Consider the following 24,155-nt stretch of genomic DNA (forward strand, 5'->3'; position numbering starts at 1 on the left):
AACACGCAAGACAAGGGTAAGTTCATACTTTTATATTTTCCTACATTTAAAGACTTATTATCCGTTACGTCTTTCAAACTCCAACTAACAGCCGCATTTTTCCTGCCAGTTACAGATCGTGATACAGACGATCCAACTGTTCTCATACAAACTACAAATTAGCAAACTTCATATTCGAAACAAGCCACACCTCTCCACTCAACAGGAGATAAGAGACGTGAAAACACCGGATGCCTTCTCAAGGAAACTTTTTACTAATAGCTCAACAGAAATACTTCACACAGTGCATACAAGTTCTTCAGTAATCAACGAACTCATGGAAAATTCACAAGACTCATAGTGAACTGTATTTTAGTCCATCAGTGTTTTTAACATTAAGATTTTTAATAATAAGTCTTAGTTTAACTAACAAACGCCTTCAATGCATCCCCCCCCCCTCTTCCCCCCCCCCCCCCCCCCATCCATTCACACACGCACTACTAACACTTGTTTTTAAGGTTTTAAGAAAATTGTGAGACTGCTTTTAGCTAATTTTTACTTTTGCCAAATGCAAGCAGCTGATGATGAATGCAACGCATTCGAAACATGTCCTGAACTTTTAATCTAATGTCTATTGAAATAGCCTAAGGCTAAATAAAAGTGAAAGTATCGATCAGGTGGATTCTTGTTCCTTCAATTAATTGGATCTTATAGTCGATACGGATATGAAGTGGATAGTATGTAACACTCTACTGTTAATCGGGTAGCCTATGTGGTTCAGATGGCAGCGCGTCGGCCTCTCACCGCTGGGTTCCGTGGTTCAAATCCCAGTAACTCCATATGAGATTTGTGCTGGACAAAGCAGGGGCGGGACAGGTTTGTCTCCAAGTACTCCGGTTTTCTCAGTCATCTTTCATTCCAGCAACACTCCCCACTATCATTTCATCTGTCAGTCATAATCATTGCCCCAGAGGAGTGCGACAGGCTTCGGCAGCCGGCACAATTCCTATCCTCACCGCATTATGGGAGCTTCATTCATTCCATCCCTGACCCAATTATTGACTGGAAAACAGGTTGTAGGTTTTCATTTTCACTGATAATCGGGAAGACAATAAGGTGATAGTTGGAAGGGGTAACCAGTTTAAAGACCTGAGTGAGAAAACATTTATGGAAAAGTTCTGTCTCTAAAGTCAAACCATGTTATTTTGCTACAACAAATTTGCTATCAGCTGGTTTTTCCAATACAAAGAAGTAATCCTGTTTCCCTAGTAAATAGGCTACTGACAGCTCTGAGATATTACGCTACTAGGGTTGGACAGGTCGGAACAGTCAGCTGTTCCGAAACATTAGGAGCTTGACGTGGAGTGTTTTGGTACAGTGTGCTGGTACACGGGACTATAACTGCGCAGTAGAGAGAACTTCATGAGGCAACATGACATGCTCCGTGTCAGCAGAAATGAGCCTGTACTGGACGTGCTGTTTGTAGTTATGGCCAGCATAAAGCTGCATGGAACGTGAAGAAACAGTCGGAACCCTGAAATTCGCGCCCAATAATCATGTTTAAAGGCTGCTTTTGGGTTAAGATTTCTTCGGAAAATATGAAATACACATAACACAGTTACAGTGGCAGTAGGGGTGTTTACAAGCAACTAATCCAAGGATATTTTCACCATTTGAATATATCGCCCTGTATTGTGAGTAATTAGGGCCAGGATAAAGCTTCACAGCACGTGAAAAATCAGTCAGAACTCTGAAATACGTACCCAAAAAATCATATCTAAATGTTGTTTTTAGGATAAGAATGCTTTCATTCATTTTGAAATACAACTGTCACGATTACACTGGCAGTAGATGTCACAATGTTATTTTCACTAATTAAAAATATAGGCCATACTCGCACAGTTGAAGAAACATCCATCAGTACTGTACCGGATATGCCCTGTACATGCCGTATTTTTTTACTATTAATTGTATTTCATCATCACGCAAGACATTCAGAGCAAACTTGGTTTGTTTATGTTCGGAGGAGCGAGCAGGCGAGCCAGTGACAGCTGTGTGTGTGACGTAGCTGCAGGGACAATATAGACTACCCGCCGGACACCACATGTAGCCTGCATGGCCTGGTATGTTCTGGATATGAACGTCACACCTTCGCAAACATTTGATTGAAATTTTTTTAAAAGCTTCTCTAATTATAATCGCAGCAACTTGAGCAATAGGTCATTTTGAAGAGGATAACATAAACGTCTCAAATTATGAATCTCAAGAAAATCCGTCAAGGGATTCACGAGATAATCGGCCTCAAAGAGATCACGTTATATGATGATGGAGGAACCCCAAACTGAATATAAGCTGAGCTCACTAGACCCAATCAGACAGTCATAGCTCGTTGTCCAGCCTGACTCTCCACACTGCAGTGTTCGTCGAAGTGCTGACAGAGGCTATCTTCGAATATTCAAAGTCTTATAATTTGTGCGCGCGCATGAACTCTGATTATGACAAATCGTGTATTGGACTTAGGTGACAACAGTCAATAGAGTAAAATAATATATTATTATTGGTCCACCTTTTCAATACAAAATGAAAATTACATAGGGACTAGTTTCGACCTAGTAATAGGTCATCATCAGCCTGAAGTAAATTAAAGCGTAAATATTGAAGAAAACATAAACAATGTAAACACAAGTACAGTCTTTTTAAAGGTACATACCATGTGGGAAGTTGAGTAGAGATATATTAAAAATAATAACTCTTCCAATTGATGAAGAATGTGAGACCGCACTAGAAGAAAGGAAAAAGGCATTTCAAAACTACAATTGTAACAAATCAGAAGAAACACAGAAGAAATTCTTCGAAGTTCGCAAGCATGTATCCAAGATTTTAAGACAAAATAAACGGAAATACGTCAATGTCCAACTGAAGTCAATTGAAGACAACTTCAAAAATTACAACACACACGATTTCTACAAGACCTTTGCGAACCAAATTAAAGGATATTCCCCACAGAACCTTTGCTTTCAGAAGGAAGATGGTAAACTAGCCTTGACAAATAAGGAAAACTGCGAAGAATTAGCTACATATTTTTCACAGCTTTTAAATTGTCCAGAACCCAAAAAGAGATTCCCGAAAGTACAGCCAGAAATCATACCGGAAAATTCGTCACCACCAACTCAAGAAGAAATTTATTCACATATCAAGAAACTTAAAGACAACAAAGCATCAGGGGAAGACAGAATTGTAGCTGAACTTCTGAAAAATTTAGGCCCAAATTCACTCACAGAAATTACACAAATAATCCAAAACATGTGGCAAACTGAAAAGCTCCCGGATGACTGGAAGATTGCTCTAATCCATCCACTACATTAAAAAAAGGCAGCAAGTTAGACGTAAACAATTACAGAGGAATCTCACTTGTATCAGCCACATACAAAATACTATCAGCCTGTCTCTTGCATAGAACACAACAACCCAAATTATCAGAATTTCAAGCAGGATTCAGACCAAACAGGTCATGCCCAGAACAAATTTTCAACCTCAAAACCATACTTAAACTACGAGCCCTCAGACAAAAGCCTACAGTATGCACATTCGTAGATTTCAAAAAGGCATATGATTCGATAGACCCTCACTATTCCAAATTCTAGAAGAGAGAGGACTAGATCCCAAAACCCTAGAACTCATAAAACAAACACTAACGGGCACAAAATCTAAAGTGAAATTTATGGGAGAAATTTCAGAACCCTTCGACATTCAAACAGGTGTGAGACAAGGTGATGGACTCTCTCCTATTCTGTTCAATGTCGTCCTAGACAAGGCTATGGAAGAATGGGAGAAGGAACTCAAAAAACGTGAATCTTGGAAACCGATCCGATTGGGCTTTCCCAAAAACAACCTCTACGTACCATACCTCGCATATGCGGACGATCTGGCGATTTTAACAGAGGATGAGGAGACTGCCATCAAGCAGCTTGAGATACTTAAGGAATCTGCAGAAAAAGTGGGACTACAGATTTCATTTGAGAAAACTAAATTCTTCTGTTCAAAGACAGATATCACGAGCCTGAGAACAAAATACGGTAAAATCGACCGGGTCTCGTACTTTAAATACCTCGGAGAATTCATCGAACCGACAGGCCTTGAGAAGATCTCACAGCAAAACCGTCTCCAAAAAGTCAAGAAGGCATTAGGGTTAGTTCAAGACATCTACAACAAAAAATGCATGTCAAGACAAACAAAAATTCGGTATTACAACGCAGTCGTAAAACCAACATCCTTTACGCAAGTGAAACATTGTCATTTAACAGTAAACAAGAATTAAAAGATATAAAAAAGCAAGAGAGGAAGATCATCAGGAAAATCCTAGGAGCAAGATATACCCAAGATGGTTACAGGCTACAATCAATCAAAACAACAGAAAAAGTTTCAAACATTGAAATTGACAATAAGAAAAGACGAATGAAATTCTATGCACACCTCACAAGATTACCAGAAAATCGACTGTCAAAAAGAATATTAAATTATGTTAGCTCACTTAAGAATTCAACACCTTGGCTGGACGAACTTCGAAAGGACCTCAAAAATGCAAACATATGTGCAACAGACATTTTAGAAAGAGACACCTTCAGACACAAAGTCAACAAGTGGGAAGTTACATCAGAGCAACCAAAGCAAAAACAGTGCAGACCGAAATGGTCGGAAGAACGTAAACAAGCCTTCTCAGAGAGAATGAAAGCCTATTGGAAGAACAAGAAGAACCCAAAGAAAGCTTGATTGAGTTGTTTGCTTAACGACTTCCATTATTGGGAGAATACGCTGCTAATAATAATAATAATAATAATAATAATAATAATAATAATAATAATAATAATAATAATTTTCTTTTCTTTTTCGAGGGAGCGTGGAAAATCTTTCATAAGAAGCTTGTGAGGGTCTGCACTCAACAAGTGTATGGAGATTCTTACCCACTAAATACCACACTCCCTTTTCTCATGACGTTTATCTCCGCCCCGGAAACCGCTCTCGCATTACTTCAGGACAGAGATCATGCTTAATGCATCTTGTGCTTAATCTTCCTTCTTCTGCTTTACTGTCTGTCATAATCATCCAGGTCCTTCTTCTTCTGATGCAGAATATTTTCTACGTAGACTGCCACCTGGTCCCAAGACTCTTGACTTCGTAGCATTACTGACACGATCCCTCCTGGCGTCAATTCTGCATAACTTCTAAGCATCTTCTTTGTGGCAGCCAATGAAAACACACAAAAAAGTATGTAATACGTCATCGATATCCCCGCAGTATATGCACACTGGACTAGTTGCTAGCCCTAGTCTATGAAGAAATTTTCGGAAGTATCCATGACCTGTCAGGAACTGTGTGAGATAGTAGTTCACTTCATGATTTTGGCCAACCCATACGCCCAGAGAAGGTATCAGTCTTCTCGTCCATTTCCCTCTAGAATCATCTTCCCATCTTGTTTGCCATCGTTGCATTCTGCGACTAAGAGTCAAAGCCTTTGCCCTTTTCCTTCCTAGCACTTCTTGTGTGAGCCAAATTTCTTGTGTTTCGAAAGCCAAACAAGTCAATAGGAGCTACTGCTGCTACTACTAGAATCGGAGGTTCTGATACTGTACGATATGCGCAAGCAGTTTGTAAAGCTGCTCTCCGTTGTACAGCCGCAATTCTTGTTCGATATTTTGCAATTTTAATGATTCAGCCCAAATTTCCGAACCGTATAGAAGTATCGATTTGACAGTCGACATGAGAAGCCGCCTTTTACTAGATTTTGGCCCCTTGATATTTCCCATAAGTCTACTCAGTGCAGTCATGGTTTTCGCTGCCTTATCTGTTACCCGTTGGATGTGGTCCCAATATGTAAGCTTAGTGTCAAGCGTTACACAAAGATATTTTGTGCTCCTAATTGTTTCGATGGCTATCTGCCCGATCTGCATCGGTACAACAGTATTAATCCTTTTCCTCATCAGGAGGACAATTTCCATTTTATGATCTGAGAGTTCTAACCTGTGATTTATCATCCATTCTTTAACACGTCGCATCACCTGATTCAGTTTAAATTGAGCCAGCTCTAGGTTACAGGTTACTATCAGAGCAGCCACATCATCAACATAACCCACAAGTTTCACATCTTCTAGCATCTCCAGCCGTAACAAACCACCACACACGATATTCCAAAGGTTTGATCCAAGAATTGAGCCTTGCGCTGCACCACCTGTGAGCCGTTTTCTTCTCTGACCATCTTCTGTGTCGTATAACAATGTACGGTCTTTCAAATAATCTCGCAGTATGTACATGAGATATTCTGATAGCTTGAAAGTTTCTTGTAGAGCTTCCAAAATATCACTCCATCTTGCTGAGTTGAAAGCATTTTTAACATCTAGAGTCACAAGAAGCGTCAGCTTTCTAGAGTAATGATTACCCATTTGAGCTCGTTCTGCTGTCTTCACCACTTCCTTCACAGCATCTAGCGTTGAGTGACCTTTGCGAAATCCATGCTGTTGGTCAGATAGGTCGCCAGCTAATCGAACTGCTGCTAGTATTCTCAGTTGTGGTAGCTTCTTTAAACCTTTCCTCGCAGTGTCCAGCATACATAGAGGTCTGTAACCCTCAGTTTTCCCTTTACTGATCAAAACCAATCTAGCTATCTTCCAACGAAAGCTAAAAATTCCTGCTTTCAAACAATGATTATACATTCTCAACAGCAGTTGAGGGAATAATTCAATTGCCACTTTAGTACTTCCGCTGGAATACCATCTGGTCCAGGGGCTTTCTTATTTCTAAGGGAATTAATTGCTGTTACCAATTCTTCAGTTGTAAAAGGTGGTACATTATCAAGTTCTTTCTCAGCCTCATCAACAATCTTCTCTGCATGATCTGGGAATAGTGTGTCTACTATTTCCTCCATGGTGTGTGGATCCATGATCGGGCTTGGGAGCATCCTGAATTTCTTCATAATGATTTTATACCCTAATTCCCAGTGGATTTTCATCCACTTCCTTAGATATTTCCCACCACTTGTCGGCTTTATATTCTTTTTAATTGTATTTCGCAGGGTTTTTTTTTTTTTCATAGTCTTATACTCTACTGAGAGAACTTCATCATTGTGTCGTGCTCTTTGTGTCCTTAGTCTGAGTCACAGGCAATGTTTCCTCAGCTCTCCAATTTCTTAATTCCACCAATATGTTGTACGCTTGCCTCTACGTTGTTTGATTCTAGTCACTGATGCATCACATGCTTGCTGAAGGAGTCTCATGGTGTGTTCCATGCATTTATTAGCAATTATGCTTCTTTTGCCTCTGTGGCATGTATCCGTCATACAATCCATTCCATTCTGTAGTACTTCATGAAAATTTTCTCTATCCATAGTGTTCCATCTTTCTGGCTTGCACGTGGTAATCCTTAGATGCGGAGTTTCTTGAAGTACACGAAAAGTTATATACTGATGATTGCTTCCAGTATATTCTTCAATCACTTGCCATTCAGTTATCCTAGACGCAATGTCTTCAGAAGCAAAGGTTACATCTGGTATAGTTCCCTGACATCCTGGTCGCCGAAAGGTTGTCACATTACCAACATTGATAACCATTAATCCCAATCTGGCGGCCATCTCCATTGTATGCCGCCCTCTAGAATCTGTTTGGGGCATGTTCCATTCCACTGCTTGAGCATTAAAATTACCAGCAAAAACTAGGTTAGTGTTCATCCCTTGCAGAGTATCTTCAAGCCCATCTAGTTTCACCTGGAAGTCAGAAATAGCCTCATTCGGGGTAAAATAACAGCTAACAAAAATTACCTTCTCAACTTGGACCCAGACAAACCCATCCCCGCATCCTTGATTTATAACTGAATATTTTCCAAGGTCTGGTACCCATATCGCAGCTGTCCCTAGATTGTCTGAAAACCAACCTGGTTGATCTCTGTCTTGATATTGTTCACTAAGAATCAAGATGTCTGCTCCTATCTGCATCATCTGCGTCAATAGATCATTGGCAGTTAGACTCCTGTGTATATTGGCTTGAAGGATCTGTACCATTCACCACTGTTTTTTGGCCTTTTCTAGTGCTTTACGAAACACAATACACTTGCCTGAGCCAAGAGCATGATGTCGTTTTGACTCTTCAACGCCCATATCTGTGCAAATTATGCATCGTTGATTCGTTTTGCATCCTACTGCCTTGTGACCAGCTTCCCCGCACTTAAAGCAGAGTTTACTTCTGTCCAGTCCTTTACAGTTTCGTACTTGATGTCCATATGACAGACATCTAAAGCACCCACCTTCTTACTCTGCAGTATAGCCATCCTACTTTAATTTCGCCTATGTCTAACGGCTTTTGTGCCTCGCTACCTTCTACCTCCACAATGGCGAGTTTTTGTCCCCTGCTGTTCAGATTTGTGATTGAGACCTTCAATTCTTGATTAAGATTTTGTAAGTCTCATCTTACAGCCTCCTCTACGTCGGAAATAGTGGTGGTACTGTCCATATCCCGAATTTCCAATGTAGTTCTAGGCATCAATACCTTTACTTCGCCGTCATGTCTAAGAGCACCTTTAAGTGATTTATTAAAATTTTCTCTGTTCTCCTTTTCTGTGGCCTTATTAAATTCAAGAAGAACCGCTCCAGATATAATTTTCCTGATTGATCTAAACCAGCGCCATCACCTTGCTGCGGATATCCTTCACAATATCTGTAAAAGTCTTGCCATTCATAGGTTTGATAAGTACGGCTTCTGGTCGGCTTCTTATAGTTGAACATTTCCGAGGCTCGTTCTTTTTAACAGTTTCAGATACTGGTTCAGGTTGAGTACCTTCATCTTCATCTGTCTTCTTCTGCCTCTGTTTCCTCTTCTTATTGGATAACGCTATTTCCCATTTATCCTGTTCTACATTTCTGTTTGTGGTGTTCTGTTCTACCTTCTCTGAATGGGCAAATCCTTTTGCATTAATGCTCTAGTTGCTTTCCAAGCTTTTCTGTGCGTAGATCCCGCATCTAGGGCTTCCTCCAATTTCTTTAAATGTTGCTGAATTTCCATATTCATATTTTTCTGCTGAATTGCAAGAATACTTTTCAACAGGCCCCTGGTGATTTCCAGTTGTTCTTCCTCTTTTAACATATCCTCCATAATTTTTTCATTGATATCAAGCCTCAAATTCGTTTTTGCATTTCGCTCAATAATACTATTGCATGTATCATGCGTGCACTCCACGTCCATGATATTGTGGCCATGTTCCATAGATAATAATAATAATAATAATAATAATAATAATAATAATAATAATAATAATAATAATAATAATAATAATAACAACAACAATCATTCTTAAATACTGGCATCATAAAACCAAACCATGGTGCAACAGCCCCGAAAGGCCATGGCCTACCAAGCGACCTCTGCTCAGCTCGAAGGCCTGCAGATTATGAGGTGTCATGTGGTCAGCACAATGAATCTCCTTGGCCGTTATTCTTGGCTTTCTACACCGGGGCCGCCATCTCATCCGTCAGATAGCTCCTCAATTGCAATCACATAGGCTGAGTGGACCTTGAACCTGCCCTCAGATGCAGGTAAATATCCCTGACCTGGCCGGGAATCAAAGCCGGGATCTCAGGGTAAGAGGCAGGCATCACCCCTACATTGTGGGGCCAGCACTGGCACCATACCCAAGTTTACAATTTTATGTCAAAATATAAAAATGTTTACTTTGGGAACAATGACTTCCCACAGTGGCCAGGCCAGGCCAGGCCAGGCCAGGCGGTGGTGGTGGTTGCTTTGAGGGACAAAACTGCAGGATTATCTGTTCCTTGTTGCATGTTACATTACAAAGAGGTAATTAAATGTGATAGCACTGCAGCGTAGGAGATAACACCAGGATTCAAACCCAGAACTTTCCAGTTTGGAGCGAAGTGGTTAGTCCATTCAAGCTGTATTATATTATGTGATCAACAATATTTATCAGCAGTGTAGGGCTCAGTTCTTTTTTTTTTTAAATGTCCATAGCAATTCAGTCCACTCCCATATCTATCCAATTTCTGTAAATAAGTACTGCTGCATAATATCTTGAATGATAAAAGAGGATAAAATATTGGTATTTACCTTGACCAAAATACTTGTAACGGGCACCCCAAGATATTCCAAAGAAAGGGAGCGAAGGTTTCTCCAACTACAGATCTCACCAAGAGAAGCATAGTCATGTGAGACTGACTGGCAGGTTGACTCACTGAAAGCAGAAATAGCATTAAAAGAATGTAACATCTTTCAGTTTCCTCTCAGAGCTACAGGACCAGACCTACCCTTACATGATAATACACACATCAAAAACGTTTTTCATCACCTCAGAAAAAAGAGTTACTATCTCATAAAAAAAGACACAGGCAAACAGAGGTACCATACCATGGTCATTTATTACCCAACAAAACAACAAATTAGAACATACACAATAATACAGCACACACCAGTACCTTTAAGGACTGAGTAACATGTCCCCCTGCATTGATGCATTCCTGATTTCATCTTGGCATACTGTCTTACAGTTTATCATGGTAATGTCGGTCTAAACTTTCCCACTCCTCAATTGTGATTCAGCGTAGATCTCGCAGAGTGGTTGGTGGGTCACAGCATCCATAAACAACCCTCTTTAATTTATACCAGCCAAGTTCAATAGGGTTCATGTCTGGAAAACATGGTGGCCACCCTAGTTAATGAATATCATGTTCACAATGGAAGTCATTAGTCATTATTGTCCATTAAGACAAATTTCCTCCAAGATACTGGTGATATGGTGTCACTATCGGTTGGAGGATGCTGTCCCTGTAACACTGCTCTGGATCATTAGGAGTGAAGTACGGTGGTTCAACATAATGTCACCCCAAAACATTACGGAACCATCACCTCGCTGCACATGCTGGATAGTGTGTCTGAGACGTGAGGCCTGACCAAATTGCTTCCAAGCACATTGTCAACCATAATCAGGAATAACGCTTATGTGACACTGGTCGGTAAAAGAACTTTTCTGCCAATTCTGAAGAGACCGTTCAGCATATAATGTTGGGTCCATCTGCAACTTGCCCCTTGATGTCTAGGTTTGAGAGCTGGGCCTCGCCATGGGCACTGAGAGTGAAGTCGTGCCTCACGCAACCTATTTTGCACAGTTTGAGTTGAAACGTAGTGATCTGTGGCTGTCCAAAGACCATTATACAACATGGTGGCAATGCATTCAGGGTCCCTCCAATCTGAAATTTGGAGGGAACGGTTGTCTGCAGTCGAAGCCCTTGGACGACCCATGTGAGGCAATTAAATTGAAATAACAAATAACGTAGTTCAATCTATGCAATACAATAAAAAATGTAGTGTTACATTCTTATTTAATTATAAGCGGAAGCGGTACCGGTTTTGACCCCAATCTGGGTCATCATCACCCGAAAAAAAAAACGAAAACAATGCATAGGAAAACAAGAAATTAAAGGATGAGTCTTTCACAAAAACAGTTGAAGAAGCAATATAAGATAATGGGGATTAGCACTACACAATTTTAAATCGTAAAATCAAGATGTAGAAGGTCAGTCATTTATATGAAGTAAGGCGCAATCTTCTGAAGAGTAGCACAACACACGCAAAGTTCGGCAGTCATCAACAGTTCCTGTCTCCCCGTACTGCTTCTACGTTTGAACCACATAACTTTGATTATGTCCCGCATGTCGAGCAAATGCCCTTGTTGACCATCCTCTCTGACATAATGTGATTAATCTCATTACACTGAAAATCGGGACTAGAACCCATTACAGATACTATGCATAAGAGGAGATTGGAATTCTTTGGACATATGAGAATGAGAGGATTCGAGACTTATGAAACAACTAGTACAACACAATCTCGTCTCAAAAAATACCACAACAGGATGTAAATGGATCAAAGAAGTAAGAGGATCTGAAGGAAATAGGCCTTACAACAGAAGACACCACAAATAAGATAAATCTGAATACAAAACTCAAGAATACAAACATCCGCTTTACCCTTACACGAAACAAACCAACAACACACACATTTTCAACTGAGGAAAGGGCACAAAGATCGGAGCGTCTGAAGAAGTACTGGAAGGACCACAAAGCCCGAACAATCCCTTCAAAGAGACCTGAATGATGGACTGACTAAAGTGATCCTATGCTGTCTTAAAAAAGAAGAAAACAGGGAAGGACAGAGTAAGAAATGAGAACATCAGTGGGGAAATCAGAGTGGAAAGGTTTACAACAGAGTGGAGAGGGATAAACTTAGATGGTTTGGACATGTTAAAAGGATGGAAGAGGGAAGGAGGCCAAAGCAGATGATTGAGATCCAGACAGGAGGAGGGAAGGCGAGAAGGAGACCAAGACTACATACCACTAATTAATTTTTAGGTTTTCGGAGATGCCGAGGTCCCAGAAATTAGTCCCGCAGGAGTTATTTCACGTGCCAGTAAAGCTACCGACATGAGGCTGACGTATTTCAGCACCTTCAAATACCACCGGACTGAACCAGGATCGAACCTGCCAAGTTGGGGTCAGAAGGCCTGCGCCTCAACCGTCTGAGCCACTCAGCCCGGTGGAGACCCCGACTAAGGTGGTTGATAATGATCAAGAATAGTATAATTAGAAGAAACCTAGGCATATGACAAAGTAGATCACAGATTACTTCTCAATGTCTTTAAAGAATTTGGACTTGATCTTAAAACAAGAAATATTATCATGGAAACCCTCACTGAAACAATAGCTAAGACAATGTTTATGGGTGAATTCAGTCACAAATATCAAACAGCACAGGAGTCCAACAAGGGGACGGACTCCCTCCACTAATCATACGATAGAAACTTCATGGTTTTGATCCGTATTGAATTGTGATCACAATAATAGTTATTAACTTCATGTAATTCATGACAGTAATGTAGTTCAATAATATTGTATAATATAGTATTGAAAAAGGTGGACCATACGACATTAATAATTATTATTGTGCTCCCTCCACAAGTTTTCAATTGTGCTCTTGAGTGGCCAGAGAATGGAGAAAAACATGTGCAACATCTAGCCTTTGTTGATGATATGGCACTAATTGCCAAAAACATTCCAGATGATCATAAACAACTCACTATACTAAAAACAGCAAAAAAACTGGACATCAAATATCATGCGAAAAAACTAAATAAAATTTATGATGACATCAAAACTGCGTAGCAGAAAACTGACATTGGTATTTACTCTAATTTTTTTGCTACTGATTTTACATTGCACAAAGGCATCGAAGGTTTCAGATGATGTTAGGATTGGAAAGGGCTAGGATTGGGAAGGTAGTAGCCATGGCTTTAATTAAAGTACAGCTCCAGCATTTGTATGGTGTAAAAAAGGGAAACCATAGAAAACCATCTTTAGGGCTGCTGTAACACTGGTCTAAGAAATGGGAAAATAATTCATACATTCTCTAAGGGCTTACTTCAAACTTATGCCTAAATGGCAACGTGCTTTACTCCTAGTTTCGGTGGAATGACAGAAAAAAGATTCTGCTAAAGCAACAGAAGTTCATTTTAACATGTGCAGTGGAATGCCAAAAATCATAGGCCCCAAATCATTAGAGGGATCAGTGACTGTAAAATGTAACAAATATCAAACATAAGAAAATTTTGAAAATAACATCTACTTTTGCTGCAGCACATTCAATCAATCAATCAATCAATCAATCAATCAATCAATCAATACTGATCTGAATTTAGGGCAGATGCCCAGGTGGCAGAAATTCACTATCTGTTTTTTCCTAGCCTTTTCTTAAATGATTTCAAAGAAATTGGAAATTTATCGAATATCTCCCTTGGTAAGTTATTCCAATCCCTAACTCCCCCTCCTATAAACAAATATCGGCCCCAATTTGTCCTCTTGAATTCCAAATTTATCTTCATACTGTAATCCTTCCTACATTTAAAGACAAACTTACTGCCTCTGTGGATCAGTGGTAGAGTGTCGGCCTCCGGATCCCAAGATAGCGGGTTCAAACCCGGCAGAGGTAGTCGGATGTTTGAAGGGCGGAAAAAAGTCCATTTGACACTCCATGCCGTACGATGTCGGCATGTAAAAGATCTCTGGTGACACATTTGATGTTTACCCCACAAAATTAATTAATAATAATATAAGAAAATTTACTGGATTCCAACCTATTCAATACATTACAGTTAAACATCGTTAAAATGGAGACATGTTTCGCCCCCTATGTGGGGCATCATCAGTCATATCAAAGCACCTCAAAATTACACCAGACATCTGGTTGGGACTTATGAACATGATATGTGAGAGAGAGTACATTAAAAAACACTTACAAGGTCTTATCTTAAACGAAATAACAAATTGACTAGTTACACATAGTAAAATACGTTAGTGGTTCTTAACATTAAAACGAGGCCATCACATGTACAGTATAAACAATGAAGGTAATTAAAGTCTATTTGATGTTGAGTTCGAAGGTAGTTTTACGTAGTATATACAAATGTTGGAAAATAAAATACAATTTACAATTACTGTACACTTATTTATAATTGTTTAAAATTGCTGAGGAGAAACATTCCAAATTTGTCTATTTGTGATTTTGGCTCCAACAAAATAATTTGCCCAAGGATTCATGAGGTAGTCATCTCCGTTGGTCACTCTCTATATGGATGAAGTGCCTAGCGCAAGTGAACTGCAGTTTTATTGATTATAAAATGAGGCTGTGCTAAGACAGAATTGAACAACAATGGCTTCAAATGAAGACAGTTAAAATGTCATTGGATTCTTCCTACTTAATTAGAGGTTTGCGTATATTTTTGTTGTTGAAGTGTAGAAAGTCAGTTGTTGGTTGAATGGACAACGGTCGAAAACGTTGTGCAGTGCAATCGGTGTTTGAGCTGTCTTACGTATGAGGGAATCTGAAATGGAAGATTTGTCTTTAATTAGTTAAGTGAAATGACGGAAAAAGAGATGAAAAGAGGGGGGTGGGGGAATCGTTGAGAAATGAATGTGAAAGTTGAAGCTTATCTTTTTTTTTTTTTTTTGCTAGGGGCTTTACGTCGCACCGACACAGATAGGTCTTATGGCGACGATGGGATAGGAAAGGCCTAGGAGTTGGAAGGAAGCGGCCGTGGCCTTAATTAAGGTACAGCCCCAGCATTTGCCTGGTGTGAAAATGGGAAACCACGGAAAACCAGAAGCTTATCTTAAAAGCTGTTGAGCTGTTACCTAATTGCTAGGAGGTTTGTGGAGCACTGGCTGTCGCTGATGTCCTGCTCCTCGTGTTGTACGTGTGACGTCTTAGAGGGGAGTGGATTTGAGAAAGCGGGGCTGTGGGCATGTGATTGGCACTTGGGGAGGAGTTGTATGTATTGGAGGGAGAATAAGGGCGCGATGAGTTGAATGGCTTAGTGGGGGTGCTTGGAGAGCTTGTTTTGAGGACGTTAACAAATCTTTTGTCTTTCAGATTTAACCTATTGAGCGAAAATATTAATTGTTCATAAAGAGGGCTTCGGTTGTCTATTGGATCATTTCAATTTTTATTTTTATTATATTTTTGGTCCAAAAAAATGTACAAATTTTCGAACTCGGTCATGAGTTTGCCTTTATCTAGTCTTTTTAAAATTTGGAGATCCTGTTCGATTGTAGTAAAACTATGTCCAGTGTCTTTCATATGGATGCTCATGGCTGAGTGTTTATTGTGCTTTTGGGCATTGAAATGTTCTGCTTATCTAGTTGCAAAATTTCTACCAGTTTGACGATATATGAACTGTTACACTCAGCACATTTCAGTCTATAAATGCCAGAGCCCGAAAATTTGTTGTTGTCTGAGTTTATCCTATTGTGGTTGAAGAATAGCTTTTGATTAGAATTATGGGTCTTATAGGCTATCTTAATATCATGTTTCTTTAAAGGGATAGCGATTTGATGTATGATGGGTAGAGGCATGATTTTTTCGCATTAATTTTTGAACGATTTCGCGAGAAGGATACTAATTTTCATGTTATTTTGCTAAATAGATATTGCCATATCGCTTTAATTTCGCTTTAATGAAATTCTAAATTTAATCACTAAATGTTTCATTACTATCACTGATCGTTGATTCTGGAGGTTTATTTGATAGAATGTATATACCTGGTACATAATTTTGAAGCCATTTCCGGACTGCAGGGTCGTCTACCTTCTCCAGCGGGATGTTGGCTTTGAGTAGCATCGCTGTCGTTTCGTGAATGAATTCTACTTTTTAACTCTTAGCTTTCTTTTGCATATCTAATGAGAGTTCTATTGTTGCCTGCCGTTTCACAGTTGGAGTGCTAAATTTACATTCTGAATGTTCCTTATTTTTAAAACATTGTTTTGAGACAATATCTTTTTTCTCCCACTCAATACGAACATTACAAAATTTACACATTAAAATATTGCTTTCCGAAACGTATAAACCTTCACTCACAAACTGTTTAGCTCTGCTGTGCAACGCAACACTTGTCGAGCGACCCATCTTCACTACTGTCTGTGATCACTTTCTTAATTTTACCTGACCACGAAGCCGAAGTACACCAGACAATTGTGCTGCTTGTAGACGTCATTAGGGATTCCAGGATTGCACAATGCCGTGAGGAGACATGCCGGGGTGGGATTACCAGTCACCACAAGAACAACATTCCAAAGATTTCGTTTGGCAAGAAGCATGGAGCCCACCCCTTTTCTTTGATGCCATGTCTTAAAGAGATTTTCCAGAACATTAATGACAACATAATTCTTTCCTGTTGATGAATCTTTGTTCGCTCTTCCTTTTCTTTTCATACATAATCTTGGAACAAAATGTCAAGTTCGTTATTCACTACAGATTTCGCTGTAATATCACGCTTATGGCTAAATAATTCAATTTCGCTTTAAAATGGCCTTATCGCTTTAATTCGCGAACATAATATCCATATTTTCTTAACCAGAAACACATGATTCATAAAGATATCGCAAACTCGCTTCAAAAGATTTTTTGTCACGTTTATCGTTAATGCGAAAAAGTCGTGCCTCTAATGATGGGGTTAATGTAGGTGAAAGATGCGTATTTAGGCTTATTTATTTTCATTGGGGAGAGGTTCATGGCCAATTTCAATTTCACTTTATTGATTATTTTCTGTATGATTGAGGGATTGTATCCATTGAAAACAGCTATTTCTTTTATGGTATTTATTTCTTTTTTTAAGTTAACGGTTGACATGGGAATTTTTAACGCTCTGTACACTAAACTGTAAAATGAGGCTTGTTTGTGCGATTGTGGGTGAAGAGAATTTTGTTTTATGGTTGTGGGAATGAATGAAGGTTTTCTGTGAATTTGGAAATCGAAATTGTTTAAAGTCCTGGTGATTGTAATGTCTAAAAAATTGATGAAATTATTGTCCTCATCTTCTTTATTAAACGTGATGCAATTGTTAAGGCTGTTTAAGTAAGTTAGTATGTCTTCACTATTGTTGCAACTTTTGTCTATTATTGCTAATGTGTCATCGACATAGCATAGCCAAAGACACAAACCATTAATGCTGTTTGTTATTTTACTATTTTCGAGGTTGTCCATGTAAATTTTGGCGAGTATTCCCGAAATGGGATCACCCAAGGCTAGACCTTCTTGTTTATATATCTTATTGTTGAACATAAAATAATTGTTATGAAGAACAAAGGTTAGTAATTTTAAGCATTCTTCTATTTCTAACAGACTTAAGGTGCTGTGTTTTGAAAGATTAGTTCGTATGATTTTGATAGTTTTCTTAGCGGGAATGTTCGAGAACATGTTGGTAATGTCAAATGAACACATTATGTGGTTAGGCTGCAAATTAAATTTATTTAAGGTTTCGCATAGTTCTATTGAGTTTTTTATAGGGTGTTTATTGTGAAATGTTTCTTGAGGAATTGTGACGTTTTGTACGTTGGACTGTTTCGGCTATTTATGATGGGTCGAATGGAAACGTCATTTTTATGTATTTTTCGCAAGGATCTGACAGTGGGTAATTTGGGATTCACGTTGAGTTTTTGATGTTCGTGTTCGTTAAATAAAAAGGATGAATTTTTTAGGAGTGTTTTCAAATTACGCCGAGTTTTTAAGATGGGATCTTTAGAAATTATTGAGTAAGAATTATCGGAAAAGAAATCCTCTGTTTATTTGGATGTAGTCGTGTTTATTCATTAGGACTACGGTATTGCCTTTGTTGGCTTTCGTTACTATAACATTATTGGTGTCTACCTTTTTTCTTAATTTGTGGGTTTGCTTGAGAACGGTGAAATTATTGATGTTGGAAACTTCTTTTACAAGGGTGGGTCATTTCTTTTTTATCTCACATCTCATGTCATTTTGTCTGTCGAAGGGAATTTGTTTATTTATGTTGGATTTGACTTCCGCTATTGTAAGACAGCTCAAACACCGATTACACTGCACAACGTTTTTGACCGATGCCCATTCAACCAACAACTGACTTTCTACACTTCAACAACAAAAATATACACAAACCTCTAATTAAGTAGGAAGAATCCAATGACATTTTAACTGTCTTCATTTGAAGCCATTGTTGTTCAATTCTGTCTTAGCACAGCCTCATTTTATAATCAATAAAACTGCAGTTCACTTGCGCTAGGCACTTCATCCATATAGAGAGTGACCAATGGAGGTGACTACCTCATGAATCCTTGGGCAAATTATTTTGTTGGAGCCAAAATCACAAATAGACAAATTTGGAATATTTCTCCTCAGCAATTTTAAACAATTATAAATAAGTGTACAGTAATTGTAAATTGTATTTTATTTTCCAACATTTGTATATACTACGTAAAACTACCTTCGAACTCAACATCAAATAGACTTTAATTACCTTCATTGTTTATACTGTACATGTGATGGCCTCGTTTTAATGTTATGTTATGTGTAACTAGTCAATTTGTTATTTCGTTTAAGATAAGACCTTGTAAGTGTTTTTTAATGTACTCTCTCTCACATATCATGTTCATAAGTCCCAACTAGATGTCTGGTGTAATTTTGAGGTGCTTTGATATGACTGATGATGCCCCACATAGGGGGCGAAACATGTCTCCATTTTAACGATGTTTAACTAAAAATGTTAACATCCTGTAATGTATTGAATAGGTTGGAGTCCAATAAATTTTCTTATATTATTATTGAGATTCTTTCAATACGGAAAATAAAATGATTTTCATTACTTGTAATAAAATTAATTAAATCTCAGCCATAGATGCCCAAGAGAGTTTCGCTTTACTCGGTCTGGCACCTAGTCGGCCTAGAGTAAAACGGAACATCGAAACTGACGAGTAGACAGCCAGATGGCGTCAACTTGAAATGTCTGCACACGGTAGCTGAGGCCATACGATGATTATTATTATTATTATTATTATTACTATTATCATCACAACTCAAACTTATTCGTGAACTAATGTCATTCCACGCCATCTCTCCACTGACAGCTTGGAACATACCATTTATAAGACCAACTATATTGGTATTACAAATTTACTCATTTGGAACAAATATTTCAGGTTTCCTATGGGAACCAACATCTTTATCACATACCACTTAGTCAAGGAGCTCGTCTCCTTTTTCTTAGATTTGCATGCTTTCTTAATGTAAACTCCAAGTGGGACACTGCCCCATTTTTAGATTAAATGCTTGGCCCACATGATAGAAAGGTTTTCAAAAGAAGTTAACAGGATAAATATTCCTCCAAGGAGGTATTAAAGCGTACAAAAATTTAGACCAAAAAAAAAAGTGAACAAGTACATGATTTAACAACATTAAGCTGTTGTAAGTAAGAAGACAAATAAGTAAGTGTATAACATCACTGCCAAGCTAACCTATTTCCAACAGGAAAAGTTTTTACCAAGTAACAGTTTGTAACAAATTTACATAAAGATTATCAACATGATAGTAAAAAATGTCTGTTTTAGATGCAATAACAACAATCCGAGTGGTCATACCTATAGTATGCAGATAAACACCAAACAGTGTACACAAATATAGTGAAACAAGGTGGGTAAGGAAGGAATGTAGGAGTCCAAGAGACACGATTAGAAAATTTTAGTTACTCGATGCACCAGAGAAGAGTTCACACACATAAAAGTTCCCATATAACATGATTGTCCAGGGATATATAATGAAACAGAATTACTGTCCTGCATTTACCCGCAGCAAGATAGCATTTTAAAAAAAGTTGAATTATAGCCACACCAGATGATCAACTCCCCCAAATCCTGTCAGTCTGCCGAAGAAATGTCAGTCTGCCGAAGAAAAGATGGATGAAAAGTGAAAGTTACACACAGTGTTTCTCGATTATCTCACCTGAAAAGAAGGTAGAATTCCATGGACCAAAGAGCCAGCCAGCTCTGTCCAGCTAATGGTAGTGTGGTCGTGCATCCAGCCAGAAATATAGTCTCAGTTCAACCTGCCAAGGATGGCAGGAGCAATGTATTTATAAGCAAGGGAGCTGCTTCGAGAAGCTATGGGATATTAACTTTTAAAAAAACTGACATAATGGGGTGGGGAGTCGGCTAATCGGCCAAGATTGCGGCCAGTAAGAAGTCGACCGGTAACGGTAAGGGATGTAGATAGATGCAGAGGTAAGTGCAAAATATGTGTACATCACAGCATACTGCCAATGGTGAAATTCGAACCGACCATCTCCCAAATGCAAGCTCACAGCTGCACAACCGTAACTGCACAGCCAACTCGCTTGGTAACATTGGTACTAATATAATCTCCAGAGTGAAGGAATTTAAAAATTACATGAATGGATCACAGAGAATAGTAAAGAAAAGAAATCCATAATATTATCAACAATTCAGAAGATGAAAATAGCTTTCCAATTGACAAAAAAGTGTTTACAACAAGTAATGCCTCTTGTGGAACAGTAAGGTTCAACATTACATAACAGTGATTAAATCAGAGGCACTTTACCCTTCAAAAACTAACTTGCAACAAATTGGACTAAAGGAGCGATTCCCCAAACTAAGGTCCCGCGGCCCCTAGGGGGGAAGGGGGGGCATGACAATATTTTAAGGGGTCCACAATAATAATGTCATTTGCAAGTATTTAAAGACACACACACGCACAATTCATACAACATTATTTTAAATTTAGGAACTATGTCTTCACTGTTGTGTGACTTACATGCAGTATCATTATGTAACTCTTAACATGGCCAACAGATAGTATAAGTTAGCAGCAGACTGTTATCAACTCTAAAAGTGGCCGATAGATATCATGGAGTGTTGGCAGTTTGGTTTGGAATACAGCCAGCTGTGCCAGCACTGACAAGCGTACCTGCTCATACCATCATTTTATATTGATGATGATGCTTGTTTAAAGCGGCCTAACTTCTAGGTCATCGGCCCCTAATGGTACGAAATGTAATGACAAACTGAAAGTTCAAAATCATCCAGTGACCAGAATAAAAAATGTGATGAAGAATGAAATGCTAGTAAAGCAGAACCATGGTATTTGTCATGTTGTGGTACTAATCAAAAGTAGCGCAGACTTGGTGTTCCATATATTATGGTACTACTCACAAGTATTGTACATCGCACAGGTAATGCAGACCTATGGTGTTTCTCACATAATGGCGCCACTCATAGGAATGCAAACCCATGGTGGTCCACACCTAGGTGTACTAATCACAGGAGCCAGTATTCCCGTGGGGTTCCTCATATAGTGGGTAGTAATCACAGGCAACGCCCAAACCCGTGGTATTTCTCACTATGGTACTAATCACGAGTAGTGGAAACCCACAGTGAACCACTCTCTACTGCTAATAATCACGAAACTATTGTGTACGTAACAGAGTGTCCGGCTCCATGGCTAAATGGTTAGTATGCTGTCCTTTGGTCACAGGGGTTCCGGGTTCAATTCCCGGCAGCATCTGGAATTTTAACCATAATTGGTTAATTCTGATGGCAAGGGGCCTGGGTATATGTATTGTCTTCATCATCATTTCATTCTCATCACAACGCGCAGGTCGCCTACAGGAGTCAAATCAAAAAGACCTACATCTGGCAAGCCGAACTTGTCCTCGGACACTCCCGGCACTAAAAGCCATATGCCATTTCATTTCACCTAACATAGAGGTACTACTCGCAAGTAAAGGTGACCCATCGTGTTCCGCACGTGATGGTACTAATCACAAGTAGTTTCATGGTTCTAATACAATCATCCCTTGGTCGCCCCTTTTACTCGCCTCTTACAACAGGCAGGGGATACCGTGGGTTTATTCTTCGTCTGCGTCCCCCACCCACAGGGGGTTCATTTTATATTAATATAAAGTCTCTGTATCTTCTTTCTTCCATGTAATCAAACTGCAGGGATCGAGAAGCGAAGAGTAATGAAGTGTAAGTTTAATAGTACTCGCAGACTATAATATGGATACTGCCAGCTGAAGAAAGGATCATGAATTATTTTTTTTTAATTTTATTTTCATTTTTTTACAATTTGCTTTATGTCGCATCGACACAGATAGGTCTTATGGTGGTGATGGGATAAGAAAGGCCTAGGAGTGGGAAGGAAGCAGCCGTGGCCTTAACTAAGGTACAGCCCCAGCATTTGCGTGGTGTGAAAATGGGAAAGCACAGTGCCAATAGGGTTCGAACCCACTATCTCCCAGATTCAAGCTCAGCTGTGCACCCCTAACGGCATGGCCAATTCGCCCAGTGGGTTCATGAATACTTTGAGTAGTAATAGCAAGCATCTCCTTTGAAACAATGATCAATGATTCAACTGAGTGTGCTCTGGAAGCCTGATCTGCCAGCCATAAAACTGTTTAACAAGTGCAAAACTGTAAATATGACGATGAATACCTGTACTGGGATCTACTGTAGTGAATGCTGGATATGATCTGAAACCCGTGTTTGATGCATAGTGACATTTTATCTAAGAAGTGTATCAAACAATCGAAATTCAAACAACATCTCCAAACCATGCACGGCTGTGCAGCTGACAAGCCAATTGACCACCTTCGCAATAAACTCCTGAACTTTATGAAACAAAGAGAGTACTCACGGACAGTGTTATTGGAGGTGAGGAAAATGTAGTTTTAGCATCTACCAAGCTTCCCTATTAATTACAAAACATGGCCAACCACGTACTATTGGGGAGAAACTAGTGCTACCTGCAGCAAAACTGATAGTAAGTACTGTAGTTGGTGAAAAGTACTCAAAATAAGTGGGTGCTATATCATTGTCTGATAACACAGTCATGTGAAGAATAGAAGAAATGGCAGCAAATGTTCAAGACACATTGTTCCAACAAGTAAAAACTAGAAAATGCGCACTCACTGCAGTTGGTTGAAAGCACTGATATTTCTAAAAATACAAAATTATTAACGTCAATTCGATAAAAATCTGAAAACATGACCTATGAGGATTTGCTGTTTTGTTCAATCTTACCCACGCACGTGAACGCCGAAAGTATCTTTGCCTTCTCAACACATTCATAACTGAAAGTGGACTTAGACTTTACTGAGATCAAAGAGTTGGGGGCTGATGACCTAAATACAAACAAAGATCAATGGGCTGGATTAACTACCGATGACAATAGGGCCTTTTCTGGAAAATATGAAGGCATAATTGTACATGTGAGGATTGCCGCCCCTCGTGTTGGACGCATTGTTGCATCTACTGTGAAGCATTCTCTGGAAGTTGTTAATTTCATCAAAGCCAGGCCTCTAAATTCTAGGTTATTTTTGGAGCTATGCAAGGATATAGAGAGTGGCTATAATCATGTGTCGTTTAGCTTAAAGTTTGGATGTGTTGTTCAGACTTCATCAATGTTCTAAATTAAGATGGTAAATTGTAGCATACCAAAGTGTTTAATTTATTATTGGTTATATGTGTTCATGTCTTCCAATTGTAGCGTGGCTGAGGATGACCCAATACATATGGGATCGAAACTAGTCCCAGTTTTATAAGACAATATACAAGCTTATGGTATTGAATAGGAGGACCCTTCTCTACCCTTTGAGAGAGCTCTGTGGAAGGCAGAGATATACCATGATAGTTGCCGCATAGACTGGGATCACCTTTCTTGAAAATGGTGATGATAGCAAGGTCACCAGGTACTTGCTGAGTTTCCCAGATTAAAAGGATTAGTGTGATGAGCCTTGCCTTTAGGAATACGCCTCCA

The 24,155-nt window shown here is 39.1% G+C and overlaps 1 protein-coding gene across 2 annotated transcripts in view; it reads right to left on the minus strand.

Annotated features, from left to right (window-relative positions):
* LOC136865944 (uncharacterized) overlaps positions 1 to 24,155 on the minus strand; it is a 142,013-nt gene that overhangs the window by 44,379 nt on the left and 73,479 nt on the right. For both annotated transcript variants that reach the window (XM_067142505.2, XM_067142504.2), the window contains exon 8: positions 10,083 to 10,206. In XM_067142505.2, coding sequence (XP_066998606.1) covers positions 10,083 to 10,206 — 124 coding nt within the window. The remainder of the gene's footprint in view (positions 1 to 10,082; positions 10,207 to 24,155) is intronic.

Source organism: Anabrus simplex, chromosome 3 (assembly GCF_040414725.1).
Source record: "Anabrus simplex isolate iqAnaSimp1 chromosome 3, ASM4041472v1, whole genome shotgun sequence".
Classification (NCBI taxonomy): Eukaryota; Metazoa; Arthropoda; class Insecta; order Orthoptera; family Tettigoniidae; genus Anabrus; species Anabrus simplex.